The 21851-nt window shown below is 32.3% G+C and overlaps 1 protein-coding gene across 1 annotated transcript in view; it reads left to right on the forward strand.

Moving 5' to 3' along the window:
* The window catches only part of LOC140596667 (low-density lipoprotein receptor-related protein 1B-like), an 83451-nt gene that overhangs the window by 54796 nt on the left and 6804 nt on the right, over positions 1–21851 (forward strand). Inside the window, exons 4-7 of the mRNA XM_072745172.1 lie at positions 9478–9554; positions 16527–16617; positions 17768–17912; positions 20739–20837. Coding sequence (XP_072601273.1) covers positions 9478–9554; positions 16527–16617; positions 17768–17912; positions 20739–20837 — 412 coding nt within the window. The remainder of the gene's footprint in view (positions 1–9477; positions 9555–16526; positions 16618–17767; positions 17913–20738; positions 20838–21851) is intronic.

Consider the following 21851-nt stretch of genomic DNA (forward strand, 5'->3'; position numbering starts at 1 on the left):
ATATATATATATATATATATATATATATATATATCATCAGGCAAGTGCTTTCATCAGGCAAGCACTTTTAGAATTTTTGTCATGAAAGAAAAAACATTTCTTTGTTGACTGCATCCTGAGACAAGAAATGAAATATCACACAATTTGTATCATCGAATAAGTAAATTTTTTTCATGCCCAAGTTGCTAGAATGGTATCACCTGATTTTATAAAGGGAAGAATTAATGAGTGAAAGAGGGAAGGTAGGGAAAAGAGAAGCCAAGAAAGAAGGAAATAAGAAAAAAAAAAAAAAACGAAGGAAAGAAGGAAGAAAATATTTGCCTATTACTGTGGTTCTTTTATATGAAGTGTTTCCCGTAGTGGATCAATATTCCTTTTAGTGAGAAATGACTGACTGACAACTAATTGAAAGCAAGTTCTTATGAATGGTGCTACACATTCTTCATAATAAGCACCCCATATGTTTATGAAACTTCTCTCTATATAGTCGCATATTTATATGTGTTCAACCATGCATCTTCCCTGCCTCGTGGATCTATTCATTCATTTAGTTAAATGGCACATACACACTCTGACCATGTGCCAGAGACTGCTCAAGAAATAGAGAATACAGGGACGCCTGGGTGGCTCAGCAGTTGAGCATCTCCCTTTGGCTCAGGGTGTGATCCTGGGGTCAGGGATCAAGTCCCACGTCTGGCTCCCCGCAGGGAGCCCGCTTCTCCCTCTGCCTATGTCTCTGCCTCTCTCTTTGTGTCTCTCTTGAATAAATAAATAAAATCTTTAAAAAAGAGAAATGAGAGAATACAAAGATGAATAATAGACAATCCCCACCTTAAGTTCATCACAATCTAGCATAGTTATAGGCAAATGCATGTTCTAGATACTTATCATATGGAAATATGCATATAGAATATACCATATTTATGATTGTATGCTGACCAAATGAATAAAAATATTTATAACCCCAAATTGCAGTTTTCTCCATAATGTAAAATTATGTAACTGTAATATTGTATGGCATTTTAGATTTATTGAAGATATTTGTCTCTACTTTCTAAATCAGTTTTTACCCATTGCCTGCATAAACCTTCTTACCTTCAGTCAGAAAGTAATCAACATTTGGATTAGGAAAGAAATGTGTTAATGGGCATCTTTTGTCCTAAGGTCTCCTTGTTTCTGCCTGCAACATGATTCTATAAATGTTATAAACAAACCTGGTGACTGTTGTATGACTAACATCTACATGGGATATACAAATTGTTTAATTCATACTGAATCTTGACTTTAGCAAATCATTCTCAATCTATCTCATATGTCTCTCTCTCTCTCTCTCTTTTTTTTTGATTACTTGTTTTATTTTTTAAAACAATTAAATGTAAAACAAATATTTTGAAAGTTTAGGTCCTAGATTTTGAGGAAGGCTGAAAGGTGGTAATTGGGAAGCTGATATTGATACTAACACAGGGTGCCTTAATCAAGTACAAATGATTGATGGGAAGCTTTCATGTTAGCTTTTGGAGAACATGTAGTAGTCTTGTAAGTAGACTAAAGGCTATGCTGAAATATCAGAAAGCAGAAGACCATTTTGATGTCAGAATCATTTTTCAGTGATTTGGGCTATAAATGAGTCTGACTAACATCAATATCCCAGCACATGAGTAGTGCAATAGAAAGTAAATTGAATATATTTTTTTAGAGAATTAAAGTTATATCGGACTTAAAGACATTCATACACTCAAAACCTTGCGATAACACTTCCAGATCTTCCTACCATTGCCTCAGATTTGCATGGGATTAGTGTATCTTGAATGATTCTTAAAAATGTAACAGTTAGATATGCCAGACATCCTCATAATAATTTGTTTCAAATTTCATCACTGGCACCACACAAAAGCCCTAAGAAATAAGAAGGGCATTCATGAGGTGTTTTTTTTTAATAGAAATATTCTTTATTGTTCACCTTTATCATGTACTAAATCACAAAATATTCAGGTGGTAAAATAGTTACTTTGTGTCCATGGCACTAAGCATAGAGAATCCCACCCCTTATGGTTTGGTAGCTTTTTAAGACAATTGTAGGATTGGCCTTTTGTCTTGGCAATGTGTAGAGAGAGCCCTCTAATTGTATTACAGCATACATTATGTTTTTCCTCTCACCTTTACCTATAGCATTATAACCACTGTTTCTAACGTAATAGCCTGCTTTTAGGTCTTTAGTTACATCCATCATATTACTTAACACTAATTTTATTATTATTCCTATTCCTTTTTATCCGGTGCATGTAATGTATTCAGTGAAGTACAAATTGTCTACTCAGTCTAAAAAACACCTCATGCTTTTCAGATCTGCTTTCAATAAAATTTTCTGGAGAATATCTAGATGATAAACTTTTCCATTACTATAGATTTTTTTTTTTTTTTTAGTATTTATTCAGTCATCATTTCACACTTTGGTGGCCATTTCTGCTCAAGTGGCCTGTGCAAAATTATATGTTTAAACATTTCTAACTTAAACCACTCAATCTTAACAAACTTCCCTTTATGGGTAATTACTTGGCAAACTAGATTTCATCTTCTTTTATTCCACCTTACTTCTTAAAATAAATCACTTTTAAAAATCCATTCTATTAATTTTATTTCTTTCATTGCCACCTTTTCAATTTCTTATTAATTTTTACTTTTCCTAAAATAATTACTGGTCAGATTTTATTGAATATCGCTCTTTTTTTTTTTTTTTTTACTTTATCACATTAACATTTCTCAAACCAAGAACCCTTTCTGATCGAATTTTTCTTAATATTAAAGTAAGATTAGTTTTGTCTTACTAATCTTATCAGTACTAGATAACACAATGATTTACTGTAATATTTTCAAACAATTAATTATATTCTTATAGAGTAGAATCAAGTATACTTATAAAAACAAACATAAATTTAAGCTACTACCCTAAGCCTTCTGAAGAAAAAAAAAAAAACAAGGTAATACCTGCCTTTTCCCATGTAAGAAGTAACAGTTAAATTTAGATTGAGAATAGTACTGCATAAATAGAAATTGTAGTGCAAAATTGTATGTAAAAAAATACCAAATAAGTGAAATAAGGGTCAATAGTTTTGGAAGTTCAAGAGTGGATTGAGTAATAATATAGATGAACTTATAGATAATGGATCTTTAAAGATATATTAGACACATGTACAATATTTTGGAACAAATATAAAGATGTGAAATTGATATCAAGAAGGATATAAACACTCTTTAATAATATATTCCTCAGTTTCACTGCTAGAGACAGAAAGTTAAACATTTTGATCACAGGTCTGAGGTAATGTGGTAATTCTTACAAATCTACGACTCAAAAAAATACACTATTTCCTTTTGTTCAGACAATATTCTGACTTTTTATTGAGAAATTGGTACTCTCCTGGGCATAAGGGACTAAAGAAAAGCATTTCTCCCTACTCCTGCATTGAATTAGAATGATCATGGCATTATTGCAGAAAACAATAATGAAATAATGACATCACATTTTATTCCTCTACTTAAGCTATTTTTTTCCTGGCAAATTATTTGAATATGCACATCCTCACTTCACATAGTAATTCCAACTCCTAGGTTATTACAAGAGTGAGTAATAGTATTTTTCGTATGAATATACTTATCCTAAGATCTGGCACAAAGTTCAGCAAATGTTAATTGGATCTTATGCAAAATTTCACATCAAAGTTAGTACGGGAAATTTAGGGGGCATGTTACAAAAAATATGAATCATTATGTGTATATGAAATAATTTTAACTCAGAAAGTCATGAAACAATAAGATATTGAAAAGTGTTTTACAATAAAATTAACAAACCGATGAATAAATATCTGTCTACATAACATCTTACAAACTACTGTTCGCATGGAAAGGGCACAAAAGATACTGGGAATTACACAACAGTATAGAGAGTCAAAGTGAGTCAAAGTGAGGAACACCATGCAAATGTAGTCATTTCAACACCAGAAATTTGCAAAATTAATTGGACAAAGTATTTTGCCAGTGCTTTTTTTTTAAATTTCTTTACATAAATATGGAAATACTACTATATAAATCTAGTGCACAAAATGTAGTATTTTTCATTTTTTTTAACTGAAGCTTTTGGAACACTAAAGCATGCATGGCACTATGCACAAGTTTTCTAAGGTTTCCTTAATCCCTTTGTGCCATTTTTTCCCCTGTGAGTTTTTTTTTTTTTTCCCTGAATGTCTCTATCATCATGGTTAATAAGCGTAGCCTAGCACATATATCGAGGAGGAGAAATTCAATTCCAAATTACTTTAAGGTTCACCTTTGAATTTTACTTTGGTTGGTCAGAAGAGTCCCGTGACCTTTAAATTTGATGAAAAAAGGGAGTAGATATTAATCTCATTATTTTATTTTGAACTTCTCCCAAAGCAGGTGACTCTAGACCACATTTCTGCAAAATGACATTTGTAGTCCATGTAAGTTGATCATTGTTATACAGTGAAAGGTAGTATCTCAGATTTTACAACACCTGTTGTATTTTGTATCTAATATTCTCAATTCTCAATCACTGTACTACTTCAGAGATAGCAGCATTTTGGACAGTTTAATTATATGTCTTGTATCTATGCTTACATATAAAAACTGTTCCTTTTAGAGATTATTTTTTATCCCCTTTATATTTGCCAACCTGATTTTGATATTCTGAAAATGTTTACTATTCTTCCTAGTAATATCTGTTCTGCTATTGCCTTTACATAAAGGCATTCCCTTGTGATACAGAATATTACAATTGAAACAGAGTATATTATAACTATACAATAATTTCACAAATTTTTAAAGGACACAGTAACTACTAAGTCCTCTAAACACTACTTTTTAACTAACTGCATATTTTATATAGTAACATTCAGATGAAAATTAGTTATCAAAATCAAAAACTTACTCAGCTTTCTAATACTATGTAAAGAACTTTTACCAATATAATTTAATCTTCTGAATAATCATGCTGGGCATGCATATTATTATTCTCACCCAAAAATTTTTTTAAAAGATCAAATAATATTTGATATAAGGACAAAGTCTATGGGACTATAGCAATAAGTTGTCTCAAATATTTCTTGAAGTGTGATTTGTGAATTACTTGCATCAGAATCACTTCGTCAAAGTAAAGATTTCTGGTCCAAACTCCAAGCTACTTAATGAAAATCCCTGATATAGGGGACTCTAGAATTTCAATTTTAGCAATTTTTTTTTCAGTTTGCTAACCATACTAATATAGTACATAATGAAATATCACAAAATATATTAGAATTCAGACTATTTTATACATATAGCTATAATGTAAGTGGAAGAATAAGATTAAGAAAACAATGCAGCAGTAAATAATCTTCTTTTTAATGTCAATAGCCTTAGAGAGAAGGGAAGAAGTCAAAAACTGTAAAATCTATAACACTTTACCAGGCAGCTATTGACTTCAAGAAACTGCTAGGAGCCATAAAAAAGGAATGAAATCTTTCCATTTGCAATAACATGGATAGAGCTAGAGAGTATAATGCTAAGTTAAATACGTCAATCAGAGAAAGACAGATACCATATGATCTCACTCATGTGTGGAATTTAAGAAACAAAACAGATGAGCAAAGAAAAAATTAGAGAGAAGCCAAGAAACAGACTCTTACCTATAGAGAACAAATGGTTACCACAGGGGAGGTGGACAGGAGGGTGGGAGAAACAGAAGATGGAGATTTAATTGTACATTTATCATGATGAAAAAAATGTATAAAAAACCTGCCAGAAGCAATATCTTTATATGATGATGTGAAAAAAAGAAAGATAAAAGATAGTTTAGATAAATAAGTCTCTCTCTACCTCTTTCTCTCTCTTTCTATCTATGTTCCAACAATACTTAGTTAAAATTCACCAGTGTTAAAAATGTTAAATAATTCAGACTGCCATAGTGGTAAACACATAAGAAAAAGAAGGGGATTTTTATTGTCCTAAGGTTAAGGATAGTAGGAAACAACCTATAGAATAAGAGTAAAAGGAATGACACAGAAGTGTTTGTGCTGGTAAGGAATAAAGAAAAGGCAGGTAGTCATCTGTGGGGCTCAGTCAGTTAAGCATCAAATTCTTGGTTTCTGTTCAGGTCCTGATCTCATGGCTCATGAGATTGAGCCTTGTGTTGGGCTCTGCACTCAACAGGAATCTGCTTGGATATTCTTTCCTTCTGCCCCTCTCCCTCCCTCCCTAAAATAAATAAATAGGGGATCCCTGGGTGGCTCAGCAGTTTAGCGCCTGCCTTGGGCTCAGGGTGTGACCCCGGGGTCCCGGGATTGAGTCCCACATTGGGCTCCCTGCATGGAGCCTGCTTCTCCCTCTGCCTGTGTCTCTGCCTGTCTCCCTGTGTCTCTCATGAATAAATAAATAAAATATTTTAAATAAATTAATAAACTTTAAAAAACATTTAAAAAATTATTTTAAATCTTGGGAGGTACACGAAGGATTTCCTTGAAGACAATTATCTGAAGATAACTAGTAGGTAGCAGTGGATTACAACAGTACAGATTAAAGGTGACCGGGGCATGGACTGTGGATTTTACTTGAGGAATAATGAAAAAGAGATGCCAGAAATATCATAGTCAGCACAGTAATGCAAATGATTCAGTGAGGAATTGGACAAGAAATTTTGATGATCCTCAGATATTCCGATTCCTAAATGTTCTGCCCTTAATAGCTTTGATCATTGTAGTCTATTCAGAGTATAAAAATTTATGAATTTCTTTAAAGATGGTAAAAGTCCTTGGTCTTAAATCAACCACTGGAAGAAGAGCTCGTGGAGCAGCAAATGCCTTAAGTAGTCATTTTGTAAGGTAGGCAACAAGAATAATGACTTCTATTTGATTTAGTATCTCAAAAGAGATAATTTTTTAAAAATGTAACAAATGTTGAACAGTAGAATACATTTTATCTTTGGCCATAAAACATTGTTTTATAAGGAGTATAGGGAAAATTGCAAGGTGATCATCAGCTTATTAAGATGTATAACTGTTAAAATTAATTATTTCTCCAGCACCGTCTTTGAGAGTTTTTTCCAGTATGTAATAAGTAAAATATTCCTTGAAGATTAGGAATTTAAAAGTGGTTCCACAATTTAAAAGAGAAGAGATTTATTACCATTAGTAGGTGATTTCTTTTATCCATCATAAATACTGGGTTCCAAGCTCTGGATAAAATAGATAATTAGTACAGTTCAGAAACACCACCTGTCTTACCTAAATAATTCCAGAGTTTGGAATTAAGAATAACACTATCCTTACTTGTTTGCTTAAAAATCTCTTTTTATTCTTCTGGGGTTCTAAAGCCATATATTTCATCACTTCCTAAAGTAATTAAAATATGTGATGTTCGTGTCCAAACACAATCTGGTAATTTAGCATTTAATCCTCCTATTTTGAGCAATTTCACTTTTTGACTTCTAAGCATCTCAGTGTAATGATGAGCCCAGAGGTACTTATCTCTAGTAATAACATAACAAAATGTATCTCAGGTCTTTCTTCTTATTTAATATGAACCCTGATTTAGGTTTCTTTTTATTTGGTTATCAAAGAAGGTAATGTAAAGAGCCAATTTTTATATTTTAATCAGTAATTCAATATGCCTGCACAAAAATAACCTTGAATACATAAGCTATATAATAAAATTATTAAGCAATCAGTATTGGTCTTTTTTCCATTAGTATGTAAAACTTCCTCAGGAAGATTTGACAAATGTAAAGCTATGTAAAACAGAAAGAATTTTGCAATGATCAGAATTCACTCCAACAACATTTTACAAAATCATCCTAAACACATTATTTTGAATTATCTGTGGACTGTGTCAAGAATTACAAACTGTAAAGAATTGGAACACTTTTGTAGATCGATCATCTGTAAAACCACAGGTGAGGAAAAGAAATGACTTTTAAAAATCAATGATTTTATCCATTGTTCACTTTATTATAATTTTGTAAAAATGTGCTCATTCCATTACCTTACTTCAGGAATGTAGACAGAGTCATTGACCTGGCCTTAAAATTTATTTACTTTAATGATTTATTGCATTATGGTATATAGTAAATGTGTATAGGAAATAGATACATAAACTTGTTATAAAAAATCTAAACAAAAAGGTAAGATGATGCATGAATGATGACCTAATAATAATATATTAATATTCATTTAAACCATAATCCATACTCATACTTTTACAATATCATTATTAATCAAATAACTATATTCTTGAATTATAACATTATTGTCAATTATGCTGACATTAATATATGCTTTAATGAAACAAATTTTTGTTTTCATGATTTGAAGTTTTCAGTCATGATGATTTTATGAGCTTTCACCCATGTTTTAGGAGAGCCAACGCTGTACTCACAGATATCCCAGATAATTCACATGGCATCATCGAAGCCTTGTTCCAAGCACAGCTTCAGCTATCTGAATTGACTATGACATTATTGGCAGAAACCTTGAAATTGCAGTTATTTAGTTTGGCCACCATGCCCAGAGAGATCTACTTGAAATGGTTCTGGAAGCTGTTCTTTCATTGTGTGCAACTATTCTTAATATGGTGACATTTGACAGTCATTTTAAATAAGAATTGAAGCCAATTAAGCGGTCTCTCTGTGGATTTCCTCTGACAGATGCACAGAGGCATCTTGGGCTAGCCAATAGGCATTATTGAAATGTAGCTAAAACCATTCCAGCATTTATTTTGATGCATCCAGCTAATTATATGGCTGTGATTTATGTTTAAGTAAAGGACTTTAACCAGATCTATTATTTTCACCCTCTGTGAGACTTTTCATCATAGTGTCATGGTACCTATATGGGGAAGACTGCTTCTTCCACTAAAAACTTGGGCACGTTTTCTTGATTCCATAGAGACAGAAGTCTGATTTTAAATGGGAACGGACTGCATTTCCCTATGCATGATTAGAAGAGTAAAAATTCTGCAGTTTGAACTGAGACAGATGACCATTTGCTGTTGGGTTTTAATTAAACTTTGGACATAGAGCAGGCCAGGGGGAAAAAAAGTCCCAGAAACTTAAAGATTGATCTGCTTGACAGGCCAACTCAGTTTTTATTGTGGCTACTTGCAATTTTCAGTACTTCTTAAATTGATTCCTAATTCTTAATTAAGATTTCAGTTTTGCTATAAAATATACTAAATTTAAGTTTTAACATAGGATAAAGAAAAATGACTGTAAACCTAAATTTAAAAAAAAAATTTTCAACAAATGACGTCCAGTTGAAACTACCCTCCACATACCGGCAATATACAGGACATTAGCAGAACTCTATACCTAATATTTATGAATCAGTGATGGCTGGCCCTTCATTTCATTTGGTTAAAGTTATTATATTAGCAGATTTGTGAGTTTTATTATAAACCAATTTTTCTTCTTTATTTTTTTAATTTTTCTAGATGTTCCACCAACTGGTCAGGCACACAGTGTGAGAGACCAGCCCCAAAGAGCAGCAAGTCTGATCATATTAACACAAGTAAGTTCTTCAGGTTAATATATTGGGTGGTGGGTGTTCCATATGGTGCAGGAATTGTATTGTATGCCATGACTGGGGGACTTAAATCTTGGAAAGTGTCCTTCACGGAATTCTGCAGGAGATGCATTGCAATCCAGTTGTTTTTGGAAAGATGAAGCACTGAGCTCACCTGGTGACAGGTTCTAGCATTTATGTGCTCTTTCAGACAGCAAACTTGGGCAGTTTTCAGAATGCACATTGTCAAACCTAGCATAACCTTTTCTGGAGAAATGTCCATCAGCTACCAAGGCTGCAAATAGCACAATGGATATGAAAATGCTCCAGGAAAAAAAGTAATTCCATGTTTTAATTAGACCAAAGTGTATTTTCTTGGATTGCATTTCAGTATGTCGTTATAAAGCAATCTTGACTGGTAGACTTAAGGAAAAATATATTAACAAGCAATAAGAATCGTGGTTGATTTATTGCTTCTTTGTCTTCAAAGTATTGGTTTTGAACTGTATTAAAATATAGCTCAGCATTTTACAAATTGCTTTATGCAGCTGTAGTCTCAGGACTACATCTGGATTTGAAAGTCCATCTACATCATCATTGTGTGTGTCTGTTGTGTATATTTTTAACAACTTTAAACGATTTTATAAAGATTTTCAAAATGAAAGTCAAAAATAAAGTTTCCCAATTCACACATATTGTCATGCATTTTATTATGAGAGGAGAACTTTTGAAATATGTAATATCTAGTAAGTGGGTAAATATATTCTTGAAGAAGAAAAGTAACTTCACTGATGGACAAATGCTTGCCTTACCAGTTTTCCTCTGGTGGAAAAAAAAAAAGTTTCATGAAAACAAAAAAACGTATCATGGAGTTTGTGAAAAAGTAAAGACTGTCAAAGTGAAAAGAATGCCATTTTTGTACCCTACACGCAGGGTCCCAGTGTCCTATTCTTTTTTCCCAGGATCTAGAGCTCATACACATGTTGCCAATAATAGTTCTGGAGGCACACTCATTTACATATGATTTTCCAGTTACAAAACTCAACAATAATTAAGAACATTGGGGTTTTTTTTTAGATATTTATTTATTTATTTATTTATTTATTTATTTATTTATTCATTCATTCATAACAGACAGAGACAGAGAGACAGACAGACACAGGCAGAGGGAGAAGCAGGCTCTGTGCAGGGAGCTCCACGTGGGACTCCATCTCCAGTCTCCAGGATCACACACCTGGCTGAAGGTGGCGCTAAACCGCTGGGCCACCGGGGCTGCCCAACAGCACTGTTTTTAAATGAAAAATGCAGTTCAAATGCATTTGAACCTATGGAACACACTGAATTTATAAGCTGAGAATTATGAAGACAAGTTATATGTTAGGCTTTTATTTCCGGCAATCTCTCAATTATCTAAGATGACTGAAATACATAGCCTTTTAAAGAGTCGAAAACAATTTTAAATATTGATAAACTCTGAAAAGGAAAGAAGGATATAAAGTAGCACATCCATTCAATTTTCAAATTTTACATAAGTTCCATCCACAAAGGAAAGTTTGGTGTTTGGAAATGGTTTGCAGGAGGGGAACACCAGATGTTTTTATTGGAAGGTGAAGTCTCCAATTATTTGCAGGGGCAAAAAGCTCCCTTACAAGGCAGAAGTCTCTAATCACATACAGCAGTTCTAAAACAGAGACTGCATCAGACAGAAAGAGTCGCAAGTATTTGTAATCCTTTATCAAAGACTCTAATGTCCTTCCTTCCATCACTGATTTAAAGTCATTAAATTTAATAGAAGTATCAATGCACATTGAAAGGGCTATTAGCTATGTAAATGTCAGATTTTCTTAAATTTGAGCAAAGTTGACCACATAATGACACTATTAAAAGGTACTTATCATCAGACATTTATGCTTACAGAAACTTGCCTCAATAACTTTGAAAGAAGGGGGAAAAAAACTAGTTAAACTGATCCTACGTAAGATAAAGCCCAATAGTTTTAAATGGTTGTCAAATGTTCCCCAAACTTGGGGAAAAATCATCTGCCCGATAAGATAGGTAGACACTTTAGCAGTGTGTTTTCAGATCTGCGTTTCCACTAACAGTGAAGCATTCCATAACTGAACCCTGGAATAATAAAGAATACACTGCTTCTGTTGGCCTGACTGCTGTCAGCCTGCACGGAGATTTACCTTTCTAATTGATGCACAGCTTCTTAATCATCTCTGAGTACTCATACTGATGTTTTCTGGCCTTTGTTGTTTTAAGTATCTAAAAAAATCAGCCTGTGGAATTAAGTGGATCTATTAGCCTAGCATGTTCTGCTGAGGTTCCACTTAAAAGAAGCTAGTCTGACTCTTCTGAAGTTTTTGAAGAGTTTTAAATTAAATATGATAAAATATTCCTTGGGCACTTCTATTTAAATTTCACCTCAAGTTTTAAGGGAGTGGATGCTCAATTTTTGAATTATGCTATTCGTATTTGCTAAAATAAAAGAGGATAAAAATATACTCAGCATTTGTGAGGCAGTAATATTGAGATGCTCTATTTTAGTGCAGTGACAACAGAGATGTGGTATCTGTTACGGAATTGTGTTTCCTCTTTTCCTATTTTGCCCTTATCTCTTTTATACCATCTTGTTTTAAAATAGAAAAAATGACTAATTATGTGCACCAAGGAACCAACAATTTGCAGATATAGAGAGATAACTGAAACATGCAACAAAATAATGCTTTGTCCTAATTCTTCCAAATCAAATATTTATTAAGCCTCAACAAAGTGTCAAGTACTGAATGAGATCCCAGAGAAAAGTGAGTGAGTGAGACAGACAGTGCCTCTTCAATGAAGCTGACGTTCTAGAAGGGTAAACAGAAATAAAACAAGCAAGGAAACAAATGAGTAAGCACGGAGATTTATGAAATAATTGTAAATTTTGATTGGTTTTGTTAAGGAAGCAAAAATAAAAGCAAAAAATAGAGAACGGCAGAGGAGATCTGAGGTCAGGAGTGATTTCTCTGAAGTGATGATATAGAAGCTGAGATTTGAAGGATTAGAAAGAGAAGAAGCTGAGGGTATTTCAAACACAAGGGACAGACAGCAGGTATGGAAACCCTGGAACAAGAAAGAGAGATGCTCAAGGGACTTAAAGACCAGTGTGCTGGGATCAAGGGGATGAGAGAGAGTGATACAAAGTGAGGATATTTTCTTTATAATTTTTGTTTATCATAATGCTCAAAAGAAAACATCCTAATCACAAAAATATATCTACATTCACATTTATACATGTATGTGAACATGAATTTAAGAGCAGAATATGTAGCAACATGTCAAAAGAGATTAATTGTAATGGCATATTTAATGCTTATATTTTTCCACTATAAATTCAACCAATAAACAAAGGTTGAGATTGTCTCGCTCTGACTTCCATGATACTGAATTATTCTGGTTCTCTTCTTACCTCTTGAAGCAACTCTCTTCTTTGTGAGATACATTTTCCCTGTCTCTTCTTGAACAACTCATTCGTCACTTACTCTTCATGTTGGTCCATAATTCTTGACCTCACTTACCAAATTTATGTCAATTACCCCTAAATTTCTATTATCAATCCTGGTTTGTCTCCTGAGTTTGAGACATAGGTCCCACTGCACAATTTCTATATCCATGCCCATGGCAATATCTATATCATTCAGTATTCCATGGAAATCTTAAGTTCAACATATCCCCAAATGATCTCACCTCCTTCCCCCACTCAAGCGCAGTGCTATGGCAATAATATGTTTTTAATTATTTAATAAACATGTATGTCGCACTTTCTATATAATAGACAATCCTATTTACATTACTATGAGGTGGTATTAATGATGACATTCATTTTATGGATGAGTGAACTGAGACAGAGATAACTAATTTGCCCAAGTATAGTTGTTAGAAAGCTGAGATTTGGACAAAGATAGTCTGGCTCCACCGTTTATTATCTCAACTGCTGTGCTATCCTGCCTCTCCCAGAGAAAGGGTCTCTGCAACCTAACAATCTGTATAAAGAAAGATTTGTATTTTAAGTGACAAGGTTATCGAGATGTCGAGATACCCTGTCTATCTTCAATAAGTACTGAATGTGCTTTTTAAAAAATCAGCTTAGAACAATCCACCAATAAGTTACAGCTAAAAAAAAATAACCTGCAGTAAACTTTGATTGATATATGTTACAATATATTTGCTGCTATATATTCTACTTATTTTGAAAAAAAATCTGTCTTCTAATTCTAAAGATATATGTTGTTGCCAATTATTTTCCTTGATATAAAAATTTTATAAAACCCAATTTTAAAAACTTGCCCAACTGCCACCCTGCATTATTTACTGGCTACACTAAGCATTATTACAGTTGTGTTTTTTTTTTTTTATATAAACATATTAGAATTCTAGGTTCTAAAAGGGCTACAGTGTAAGGAGTTGGAACTGTCATCACAAATGGGACAAAGAAAAAGAAAGAGATAGGTAAATTTTTTAGTATGTATATATAACAGCATTTCTACCTTAAATAGGAATAGAGGAAACTACATAGAATAAGTAAAATATATTTTTAAATAGTGTACAATTGGCAGTGATGGGAAAGTAACTTTGTATACCCTAAGACCAGAATTGGTAAGTATTTTATATCTACCAATTTACCACAAATTATAAGGGAAAAATATAAATAATAAAGTAAGAATATTTATAAAGTCATGATCAGTCAGTTGAAGTCATAGTTTATGAAGATACCAAGCTGTTCACTGGTATTTAAAAATTTGTGAATAAATGTTAATTACTATCCAAGGTGCCAGATTCTCTGCTTTCATTAATTACTAATAAATTACACATTCATATAAAGTTCACTTTCCCAAAACCTAGAAGGTAATATAATATCAAACACATGAAGTTGTTGTATAGTTTTGGTAAGAACATGAAATAATAAAATTAGTTTTAGGGACCCCTGGGTGGCTCAGCAGTTGAACGTTGCATTTGGCTCAGGTCATGATCCTGGGGTCCTGAGATCGAGTCCCACATCGGGCTCCCTGCATGGAGCCTGCTTCTCCCTCTGCCTATGACTCTGCCTCTCTCTCTCTCTCTCTCTCATGAATAAATAAATAAAATCCTTAAAAATAAATAAAATAAAATGAGTTTTACATTTTAGGAACTGACTAAATAAAGCAAGTCATTTTTTTTTCTTGCATGGAAGGGTTAGTTATTTTACTTTTTTTTAAAGAAAGGAAGATTATCTTATATGTGAGATTTCCTTAATAAAGACTTTTTGGTATTTTGGTAAGCAATCTCCAGTATGGACTATGTCATACTGATATCTTCTGTCTAGAGCTATCAAAACTGATCCATGTTACTATTTTATAGACCTTATGCAGCTGTTTATTGTGCTAAATATTAACAATTTTTCTACCATATTATTTTTACATGTATGTGTATTTGTAGAGGAAATTCATATATTTCATAATTCCTAACATTTCATTCTTGAGGCATTCCAGATCCCCACAAAAAATTTCAATTTCTTTTGGGACTCATTTGTTTTAATTTTAAGCGGACTCAAATGAATCAACCAGATGTTTATTCTAAATAGACAAAGCTTTTTTCTCACAGGCTCTAGATATTTGTCTGTTGGAAAAATTAACATTACACTGTTGATCAAGCTACTTAATACTCTCCTGTTATTAAGAAACCCTCACATTCAGTTTTCTTCCTGCATAAATGACACAACGGTAGGTGTTTTCCTGTGGATCACGTTAGCAGCAAAGGGGCATTGTCTCCTTCCTCTGGGAAGACAGAGATAGTTGCTCTTGTTACCAAGGCAGAAGCAGAGGTTCTCCCCTATGCTCAGATGCATAAAAACTAGACCCAGTTTCTCTGACCACTCTTGGAGATCTATTTCACAGATCATTTATTCCATTTTGAAGATAGGTGATTATAGCCTAAGATAATTTTTATAAATACATGAAAAATGTGAAAATGGACATTTACAACATAAGGCCAAATCCTCAGATTTATTTTGCTGACATTATTCTGGAACTGGAATTTAAGAAAGAGAATCCCCCTTGCCTCCCCACACCCCATTCTAATAGCCCTGTATTATAGATCTCCCTGTCTCTGTTTTATTGGTGAGAAGCAGAAGCCCTCAGTTTTAAATAACCTATCCAAGGACTCACTCTAAGGAAGATGTGAAACTGATATTAGGCCTATGTATATCAGTATCCAACACTGATGTCCTAATTGGCGAGGCTGCAATCTGACTTGCCGCGTGTACTCCTTGAAAGTAAATGTGTGTAGTGAGAATCACACTCAGACTGACAAATCAGTATTTCTAACCTCAAGAGATTTAACTGCAACATATTAATGAAAGATATCTAAAGAAACATTTCCAGCAGATCAAGATACTTAGTTCTAAGCCCTATATTCTGGGAGTTACCAATTTTAAAGAACTTTTGTGCAATTCAAAATGAAGTTTTTATAAAGTAATTGAAAGTGGTAATACAATAACACTTTCTGTATAAAAGTATATATTTTATGTGATTTATTCCTACTAAATGAAGTGCACTACTGCCTCATTAAAGACTCTTGTTCCCAGAGCCATTAAGTGACTAAGGAACACCACTGTAGCGATCTTAAGCCCCGCCTCCACCCCTCACAGTTTATTTGAATACTAAATTGTGCCTCTTAATTTTTTGTAATGCAATAAAATCAGTATCTAGATGGTTTTTAAATGTATTCTTTGAAAATTGTTTTATGTAAAATAAATGTTACTGAATTATAAAAAAAAAAAATCTTAATAGGAGAGTGATTTTTCAGTAACATGGATATGAACTAAGAATATAGATGTTTGGCCTGAGCTTTCTTTTCATGATATCAGTGGTCAAATCATTTGATATAATATTCAGTTATATCAGATTTTAATTCATTTTATTTATGTGTTCACCTATTCATTTATTTATTTTTCAGGAAGCATTGCCATCATTGTGCCTCTAGTCCTCCTGGTGACTTTGATAACCACCTTAGTAATTGGTTTAGTGCTTTGTAAAAGAAAAAGAAGGTAAGATTCCATGGTTTAGACAGTCAGTAAATAAATTACACATATAGTTACAGATATGTAGTGACTTTCCCCTTTAATTTTTAAAATTCTTAACAACATGATTTAGTTATTCCAAGTGCAAAATATTGTTTTCAAACCATTTTATCCTTCTGTTTCATTTTAAAGTGAGTATAATTTAGACAGTTTTCCCTTGTTATGTTAATAGAATGGCTCTATTTATATATTCTAACAAAACTAACAAGAGGACATGTTAATTAAAATTTCAGTTGAATTTTACAGCTGTGGTAATTTTTCCATGAAACAGCAAGAATCTCCGAAGTGCATCCTATTATCGTAATGTGTAAGATTAGTGATGTCAATACAATGATGCTGAATATGTCTTTTATATCACATGTGTGCATTTCATTCAGAAATTCTGCATTGGTATAGTTTATAAATTCCTCAAAGTGTAATTTTTCAATTTATGTGAATATGCAGTTATAAAGATCTGGAAGGTATATGTAGTCTATAAGGTTATTATCTAGAACCAAGTGTTTGTGAGAGTTTTGTTTTTTTTTTAAACAGATGACTTGGGGATTGAAATTTTATTTCAAAGGTTCTTTATCACTACTTTTAGTCATGATTTTCAGAAATCATAGGTCAAAGTGAATTTAAAAAATAATGAATTAGGGGATCCCTGGGTGGCGCAGCGGTTTGGCGCCTGCCTTTGGCCCAGGGCGCGATCCTGGAGACCCGGGATCGAATCCCACATCAGGCTCCCGGTGCATGGAGCCTGCTTCTCCCTCTGCCTGTGTCTCTGCCTCTCTCTCTCTCTCTCTCTCTCTGTGACTATCATAAATAAATAAAAAAATTTAAAAAAAAAATAATGAATTAGTGAATATTCAGTTTCAATTAATGTATTAATTATTTAATAGGAATATGTTCCAAGTGCATTTTTTGCAGTTAAATCTAAATAATTCGAGGAAATAACTTACCACATTAAGACCCTTTTTGTTCTATGGCTTGATAAATATCGTTTATTTTGAATGCACTTTATTTATGAACTCTCTATGAGTTATATTGTTAGTAAATCTACAAATAAAATGGCTTTATGTATCATGATTTTAATATTGAGACAGTTTACACTTACATTAATGTTCATATATTCTAGGACAAAAACTATTAGAAGACAGCCTATTATCAATGGAGGAATCAATGTAGAAATTGGCAATCCATCTTATAACATGTATGAGGTGGATCATGATCACAACGATGGAGGTCTTTTAGATCCTGGGTTTATGGTAGATGCAACAAAGGTAATATGTTTTAAGATGATGAAGAGTAAGCATTAACATCCCTGAGTCATTTATCTGTAAGACAGTCCTGAATTTTAATATTTCCTTTATCTCATGTTATATTAAATAACTTAAGGATGCATTGAATGTTACAGTCTCTTTTAAAGAAAAAATAAAATTATGGACCTGAAGCATGAAGTTAAGATAACATATTTTAGAATATATGCATTTATTCATTCATTTAGTTTATAAATGTGTATAGTTTATTTAAAATGTCTTACCCAAATGTATTGACATGCTAAAATATCTAAATATACAGCCTAGTATAAAAATACTGTCTGATTTATTTTTTAATAATATAAAGAGTGCAGTACTTCATTGCCAAAGTAAGTATTTTATTTCCAGTAGTGTTTTGTTTCACTGATTCAACTAAGCTGTGCCCTTGGATTTGTTTGTAATCAAATTACTTTTGGAAAATATTTTTTTCTGCCATGATAGCCTTCTTATTGAGTCATGTCATTGATACACAAAGCCGAAAAATCTGACTTTTTTTGGTAAATTTTCTGTTCTTATTATATGCTCAGATGAGCAGCTTTAAAGAGAAATAGATAAATAATACAATTATCCATATAAAGTAAACTTGCAAAGATCCACTACACTGTATTATCTTCATATTTTACAATGATAATTATAGAATATTTTATTGTGAATTAAGAACATTTGTTTCCTATTATGGAATTGATTTTTCTTAGCGTATTCATTCATTTATTAAATGGTTAATTTATTTTCTCATATATTAAAGGTCTTTTGCCCTAAATCCACATTTACATTGTAAATAATCACAGTGACTGATCTATCTCCAAATGGGTTCAACTTATAGCAAAAGCTGCTCCCAAAGATGTTGAATTGAATAGGGTCCCATACATTTAGGCTAGTTCTGAATCCATAGTGAGACTGAAATTGATGGTCAAATATTTATTTCTCCAAAAAGGAATCAATTGTTACTGTATGTATAAATCTTTACACTATAAAAAGATATTATAGTATTTTTTTTCCTAATTAGAAGTAAATTTGTATTTACTATTAATTATTAATTAACTCTTATATTTGAAATTGTTCATGAAATAAATCTGGAACCCTAAGTTTTGCTGTTTTCCACTTGAAAGTGAAAGACTATACATATGGTACACATTGTTATTTGACAATTTATCTATGAAGAAGAAAGACATATTAAATAATAGACTTTTCTTATTCTTTGAATTTTTCTTAGGAAAAAGTACAGTGTATATAAGTAGTATATGAACTGATGAGGACATACTTTATATACTTTTCAGAAAGAGAGTTCTCATTTTTTCCCCATCATTTTTATTTCTAGTGATAGAATTAAGCCAATTTTAGATACTTAAAGAAAATAGCTTTTTAGTACTCCATTTAAATTTTTTTCTATTTACTCAAGGAAGATTAAACTATGCTTCAGTGCCCCCCAGATATACTTTTAATGTACTTTGCACATGACATTCAATAGATATTTATTTACCAATTTGCTGACTGATTGACCAAAATTACATTAATGTGACTTAGATGGCTGAGTCTAGCTAGCTCTGATTTTTGAAATGTAAATATGAATTGTTGCCTAAGAAGTAACTACAAAAAAACACAATTAGTCCTAATAGGTATAAGCACTTTTGGAAAGCAGGAGGCTACACTGAAGCAACCTTAATGATCAAATATTTTTCATACAGTATCTGCTGAGTCATGATGGTTTGATATAGTCATGATGTGATCAAATAAAAACTGTATTACACATAAAAATGATTTTATAGAGCATTTTCATTATTTTCAAAATGGATAAATGTATACTTCAATCATACCTTTTAATCAAAATAATTGAAATAGTAAATACGGTTAATAAAAAAGATTTGACTATGGAGATAATCACAGAATAGTTTGAAGATCACAAAAAAGAGAAATTAGTGTTTACTGGTTTTATATCCAAATTCATCTCAAACCTTAGATTATTTTCAATATTTTTTCAAAGAGATCTTTGTGGGGGAAATGCAGAGGCAGTATTGACCTGAGTTTATATTTAAAATCTTTTTCTGAGACCCTTGCCCTTATCTCAAACTTTGTGACTATTCATTGTTAAGAATTGACAGCTTTTTTTTTCAATTCACCTTTAATTTACTTCAAATTTGAACATGATTTTTATGCTTTTCAACTTCTTATCTATTTTTCCCCCTTTTGGATTGCTATCCCAAATATGAGTGTACCTGACTGACTAATTCTGCTCTTAGACCCAAGAAAATCTAAAGTCAATGTTCTTGCATGGAGTCTTAGGAAACCATTTTAATTAGTAATTCATCTGGAGAGTCAGATTTCAAAAATACAGAATTTTTTTAAGTGCCAGATTTTTATTTGTTTAAAATACAGAATGGTGATGAATCTTTAATTGGAAGCAGCCAGATATTTGAGTGTTCAGAATATGCTACTGTCAGAACTTTTCAAAGTTGACAAACCTTAAGTGGGGGGAGGCTTGTGTATTTTTCACAGAGCAGTTAGCAAAGATGATTTCTTTGGGAAAGATGAAGTTAAATAAATAGAAATGTATGGAGATTACTTGAGGCATGGCATGTCTATCAGGAAGATGTACATACTAAAACTGTCTACTTATGAAGCACAGATCCAATATTAACAGTTTTTTTCTTAGTTTATTAAAGTTACTATGAATACAATATGCCCGAGGGCTAATGAGCATCTTTATGCTGTTCTTATGACTTACTATGAGTTTATGTCAATGAAAATCGTTCCATGATATTATGGAAACTAAAACTCTCTGTTTACATACAGGCCAGGTATATAGGGGGAGGGTCCAGTGCTTTCAAGCTTCCACACACAGCGCCGCCCATCTACCTAAACTCTGATTTGAAAGGACCACTAACTGCTGGGGTGAGAGAAGAAAATTCATTATTCCATATCCATTCCATCACAGAAACCCTCGCAATGAAAGATGATGGCTAGACTTAGATAGGGCCTGTCTTTAATTGAGTTTTTAATTAACAAGAGATTTCAAAACAGCATTAAAATCAGAGGCTTATGTTAGACGTCCTGCTTATGCAAGACTACATATAAAACATGTTATCATTTTAGACAAGCTATTAAGTAGAAATATCTCTTCTGCTGATTTTGAAAATGTCATAGCACTTTAACAATAAAAAAATGAATATTTGCTATTTTTGGAATTCTCTAGCCAGAAATTTAAACTGATTAATTTAAGCTTAAATTCATGTTTGGTTTGATTCACTTCCAATTAATGTTGTGTTTAGTATATGTAAGTTTGATGTTCACTTAAATAAAAATATACTACAAAATATGCCATCATATTGAGAAATTAGAAGTGGTCTAATAAAAGCCACTCTTATTTATTTTATTTTTTTAATTAAGTGACTAGATTCTAGAGGAAAATACTCTGTCTTAGGTTACATAGTTCATGGTAGATGGAAGAGGTCTAAAAATAAGGGTATAAAGATTCACAGGAATGAGTATGTTCTCCCCTAAACATCTCTCCCATCAGCTGTTTTCATTCTCATTTTTTATCATGTTTGTCTCATTTGCATGGCTCAAAGATTATATGTTTCTTTGTCGGAACTAAGATTTAGTGTTCTGTTGATGAGAAGACAAAACAAAATTAAACAAAAATTAGGCAGTAATTTCTTGGGTTAAGTTGCAGTTAATAAAAAACAATGAATGCTGCATGTTTTTCAACTGAAATAGATCACTTTTACATGTATCAGTTCTACTTCAAAGTGCTCTAAGTATGAAAATTAAGATGACTGTGAATATCACAATTCCTTGGAAGAGTCCAAAAGTATTTCCAATGATAATTACGTATGAGTTGTTTGAAGCAAAAATATTGTCTATTTTAAAGTCTATTCCACCAATATATTTTACTATTATTTTCTT

This window comes from Vulpes vulpes, unplaced genomic scaffold, assembly GCF_048418805.1.
Source record: "Vulpes vulpes isolate BD-2025 unplaced genomic scaffold, VulVul3 Bu000000766, whole genome shotgun sequence".
NCBI classification, from domain to species: Eukaryota; Metazoa; Chordata; class Mammalia; order Carnivora; family Canidae; genus Vulpes; species Vulpes vulpes.